The 5,498-nt window shown below is 47.9% G+C and overlaps 1 protein-coding gene across 1 annotated transcript; it reads left to right on the forward strand.

Moving 5' to 3' along the window:
• The first annotated feature begins 202 nt into the window (after positions 1-202).
• LOC149425808 (uncharacterized) lies at positions 203-3,958 on the forward strand. The gene has a single exon (XM_089643584.1). It carries the CDS (start codon positions 203-205, stop codon positions 3,956-3,958), a length of 3,756 nt encoding a protein of 1,251 aa, XP_089499710.1.
• Positions 3,959-5,498: the final 1,540 nt, after the last annotated feature.

Genomic DNA, 5,498 nt, shown 5'->3' on the forward strand with positions numbered 1-5,498 from the left:
CAATCTATGACGCCAGAGTACGGATTGCCGTGTACTACTGAAGATCGTGCCAGTAGTACTGAGCACTTCGTATGAAAATGAAGCTTCAGTGTTCGCGCTTCTTGACGAAGGCTCCACGGTAACCCTCATTGATGCTGACACTGCGGCACAAATTGGCGCGAGTGGCCCAGTCCAGGGGCTAAAAATTCATGGAGCAAAGGGAATGTGCACATCTGACTTGCACTCCCGCCGGGTGAAAATAACCATAAGAGGTGCAGGTAGCAGTGATGAGTATCATATTACGGCTCACACAGTGACTGACCTCAGTCTACCGGAGCAGCGTGTCCCAGGAAGACGCGTCACCCCTCGGATACTGATCGGGCAAGACAATGCTCATTTGATAGTATCAAGAGACGTGCGGGAAGATTTCGGCACCACGCGAATAGTGTCGCGGACCGCACTAGGGTGGATTGCCCACGGTGGTACCGATCCTGGCAGCGACGGCCCAGCTACCACCCTGGCCCTGCAGATGGAGACAGCCGCAGACATCCGCCTGAGAGAGTTGGTGAAATCCAACTTTGCCGTCGACTCTCTCGGCGTAACATCTGCGGCCAGAGTCAATGCGAGTGAACTCAAAGCCACAGCCCTGATGGAAAAGACCACCCGTCCTCTACCAAACGGCAGGTGGGAAACCGGGCTATTATGGCGAAACCCGGAAGTCACGTTGCCCGACAATTACCACTGTGCCCTGAAACGTTTACAGTCCCTCGAGAGAAAGCTGGCAGCAGATGCAAGCCTAGCAGCGGCCTATACTGACAAAATGGGTCAGCTGGTAGCTAAAGGTTACGCCAGGAAACTGTCTGATCGCGAGATATCAACACCTGCCCCTCGGAAGTGGTATCTCCCACATTTTGCGGTGCTCAATCCAAACAAACCCGGAAAGATTAGAATAGTCTTTGATGCTGCCAGTCGATGCCGAGGGACTTCGCTAAATGACCAGCTGCTCACCGGTCCTGACCTGCTGTCTTCTCTTCTTGGGAACATCCTTCGCTTTAGAGAAGGGACTATTGCCATAGCAGCCGATATTCAGGAGATGTTCCTGCGCATCAAGATAAGGAGGGATGATCTGCAGTCACAACTGTACCTGTGGAAGTCACCAACATGTCGCGAACCTGACACATACCAGTTGACATCAATGATGTTCGGGGCCACATGCTCGCCGAGTAGCGCCCAGTACGTACGAGACAGGGTTGCCGGGGAATACGAACACGAGTACCCGGCCGCCGCGGCAGCCGTTCGTTCCAAATTTTATATGGACGACTATTTGGATGCGGTAGATACTGCTAGCGAGGCTGCCGCACTAGTACAAAGCGTGAGTGCCCTTCTTGCAAAGGGAGGGTTCCACTTGACGAACTGGGCCTCTAACAGTCCGGAAGCCATAGTTGACATTCCTTCCGGAGACCGGGCGAGCTCCACAGTTCATATCAGCAGCGGGGACAAAGAGATGGAGCGAGTACTAGGGCTAGTGTGGGACCCATCCACTGACTGCTTCCTTTACTCTTTTCAAAATGCAGTCAGCCCCGAAGAAGCTGTACGACCCACCAAGAGGCAGCTTCTATCCATCGTAATGAAGATCTTCGACCCGGTAGGATTCGTCGCGTGCCTCACAATACGGTCAAAGATCTTGCTACAAGCTGTGTGGCGGTCGAGTGTTGGATGGGACGACTTGATCACCCTTGAGCACGCCGAGAGATGGAGAGATTGGCTAAGCTTGCTTCACGAGAGCAGCGTTTCAGTACCGAGGCGCTCCCTCCGGCACAAGCAGAGCAGCGTCACGTTACACCTATTCTGCGATGCGTCCGAACAAGCTTGCTGCACCGTCGCATACTACACAGAAGACGTGCAGGGAGTTTTACACGCGACATTCCTAGCCAGCAAGTGTAAAGTGGCTCCACTCAAGCCCCTCTCCATTCCCCGTCTTGAGTTGCAAGCCGCACTCATGGCGGCTAGATTAGCCAAGACCATCTTAAAAGAAAGCCAGGCTTTAATAAACCGGACTATCTTCTGGACAGACTCTTCAACCGTTCTGTGCTGGTTACGTACTGATCCACGCGCCTACTCTGCATTCGTGGCAAACAGATTGGGTGAAATAGATGAGATGACCAGCATACCTAACTGGAGGTGGGTGCCGACGAAGTTGAACCCCGCCGACATCGGAACACGTGACTCTGAAGTGCCTGATCTATCACCAAAAGGAAGATGGTTTTGCGGCCCTGCATTTCTTACTGCACCTGAAAGCGAGTGGCCAAAGGAGCGATCTCCCACCAAGAAACCCGACAACGACGTATTGGAGGTCAGGCCCCATTATGTAGGCCTAATAACCACTACAGGAGAGGCGTTCCCCTTAATCGAACGGTTCTCATCTTGGAACCGGCTAATTCGATCTACAGCATGGATACTCCGTTTTGTCAGGCGGTGCCGATTGGGGTCTCACAAACCCGCCGAGGGCACATTACGAGCAGAGGAACTGAAAGAAGCAGAGATCAGATGGGTCAGGAAATCCCAGGAAGACGCCTTCGCAGCTGATCTGCATACCATACGACATGGAAAGGCGCTACCTGCTGGCAGTCGTCTTAATTCCTTGACCCCCTTCCTCGGCCCAGATGATGTCTTGCGGATGAGTTCCCGATTACGAGCCCTGACAAAGACCACGAGCGTGGCCAAGACCCCCATCATATTGGATGGCAACGACCCGTACGCTCGGCTGCTGGTACGCCACTACCATGAGAAGGGAGACCACCCTAGCACCGAGAAGACAGTGGCGGAGATGCGCTGCAGTTTTTTCATTCTACGGCTCCGCACTATCAGCCGGAAAATAACACACGACTGCCCCACTTGCCGCATACGAAGAAGCAAGCCCTCTCCACCATTAATGGGGGCGCTACCATCTTACCGCCTGTTACATCATGTGCGTCCCTTTACTCACTGTGGGCTGGACTACTTCGGGCCAATGGAGGTCACAGTTGGCAGACACCGGGAGAAGCGCTATGGGGCAATTTTTACCTGCCTTTCCACCCGCGCTATTCACCTGGAACTTGCTGTTACGTTGACTGCCGACTCTGCCATTATGGCCTTGCAAAGAATGACCGCCCGAAGAGGTCAGCCCGAAGTTCTGTACTCGGACAATGGAACGAATTTCCATGGAGCAGACGCTGAGATCAGGGAAGCCTTGGATTCACTAAAACAAGATTCTAGAATTATGGACGCCATGGCTACCAAAGGCATTGAGTGGCGTTTCATACCGCCACTCAGTCCCCACATGGGGGGAGCCTGGGAAAGACTAGTACGGTCGGTGAAACGGGCCTTGAAAGCTACCTTAAAGGAAAGGGCGCCGAGGGAAGAGACCCTGCGGACAGCACTGGCAGAAGCTGAGTTTGTTGTCAACAACCGACCACTGACTCACGTCTCTGTTGACCCACGAGATGAAGAGCCCTTGACACCAAACCACTTCCTTCTGGGGTCAGCCGGAAAGCGCCCCCATTTGTCCCTGTATGACAAAAAAGAAGAAGAGGTATGTCTCCGCCGCCAATGGCGTATCGGGCAACAACTTGCAGATATGTTTTGGAGGCGCTGGCTCCAAGAGTACATCCCCACTATGGGCGCCCGACAGAAGTGGCACCACCCAGCCGAGCCCATCAAAAAGGATGACCTTGTGGTGATCATGGATCCTGCGCTACCCCGGAATAGTTGGCCGCGCGGCCGAGTCATCGATGCAAAACCCGCCGCTGATGGTCAAGTGAGGACCGCCCGCATTCAAACAGCTTCCGGGATATATGTGCGGCCAGCCGTTAAGATCGCCGTACTGCTGCCAGCCCCAAAATCCACCACTCCAGAACAATCTACAACACGGCCCGTCCAACTGCGAACCAGGGGTACCGGGCGTCCAGATCGTCGAAACACTTCACGTCCTCCCAAATAGCTTGGCGCAGAGGGCTGCACCGGGGGGAGTATATCGGACGCTTGTTCATTATAATTTAAGAATGACTTTATATTGTTTTTGTTTACATCTTTCGCTACTATTTACTACGATAAGAAATAAATAAATATTGTTTGCGTATAATGTTAATCCGTGGATGTGACATTAATAAACTATTTTGAAATTGTCCACATTCACGGAACTCTGCATTGTGTACCTAGCTTTAAGATTGTCAAATTCCTGGAAATGTAAAAAATGTAACTTGTAAAAAATAAACAATATAAAGTCATTCTTAAATTATAATGAACAAGCGTCCGATATACATGACAATTCCAAAACACACGGTAAAAGTTATTGTATCACAAACTGCTCAATATTCAAAAAAACACAATCAAATCCCAGGAACAATTCTAAATAATAATATGAAATGGAAAGAACAAATACGTCAAGTTGTAAAAATAATTAGAAAAGTAATATATATATTTTTATGAATCAGAAATTTTTTGTCGAAAAAAACCTCTACTTAATATTCTATGCTTTGGTTAAATCCACTTTACAATATGCCACCATTAGTTTTGGATCCGCATATAAAACTAACCTCCTCCCTATAGAAGTCGCACAGAGAATAATTATTAAAATCATATTAAAAAACCTTCGGTCTACCCAACAGACTGCTTATTCGAAGAATTTCAAGTTCCTCCTTTTTCAGATCTGTACATTAAAAATTCATTAAATCAAATCATAAAAGAAAAAGAAAAGTACAAGTAAAAACTGAAAACCGTACTCGACTTAAATACATTTTTCCATGTCCAAAATTAAACACTTCCTTTGCACAAAATTACCATACATACCAAGGAAAAACCATTTTCAATCAACTCCCTGAGGAAATCAGAATCATTAACGACAAAAGCCAAGCTTTGAGCATTTTGAAAAAATATTTTTAAGATAAATTAAAAAAAAGAGTTATAAATATTCTACTTAAGAACCAACTTCTTCTCCAAATATAGTATATATACAGGGTTTTCCAATAAGAGGTGTTATTTTGATATTCAATCGTAAAAGATCAATGGTTTCGTTGCTTGTGTGGCACGTAGCGTCTTGTTGAAAGTAAACGTTGTCCAGATCAATACTATCTAATTTCAACCATAAAAAATCATTAATCATCCCTCGATAGCGCAATCCATAAACCGTTACTTTTGCTCAAGCCTCATTTTTGAAAAAGTAAGGTCAAATGACTCCGCCGAACCATAAACCGCACCAAACAGTCACACGTTGAAGATAGAGAGGCTTTTCAACAGTAACTCTTGGGTTTTCCGAGCCCCAGATGCGACAATTTTGCTTGTTGACGAAGCCACCGAGGTGGAAATGGGCCTCATCACTCAAGATGATTTGCATTTGATTCAATCAAGTGAATTTTAATAATTTCAGTGCGTTGTTGAAGCATTTATCGTTCCATTTTTATTAATGGCGTAGTTTTTACTTGTCAAATGTCAAAAAATTACAGCTTCAAAAGTAACATCTACCGAAACAGCGGGCTATTCAA

This window comes from Hesperophylax consimilis, chromosome 2 (assembly GCF_061612785.1).
Source record: "Hesperophylax consimilis isolate HC1 chromosome 2, BYU_Hcon_1.0, whole genome shotgun sequence".
NCBI lineage: Eukaryota > Metazoa > Arthropoda > Insecta > Trichoptera > Limnephilidae > Hesperophylax > Hesperophylax consimilis.

Excerpts from the sequence above, each read along its gene's own strand:
- LOC149425808 (XM_089643584.1), top strand. The coding sequence starts at position 203 with ATGTGCACATCTGACTTGCACTCCCGCCGGGTGAAAATAACCATAAGA.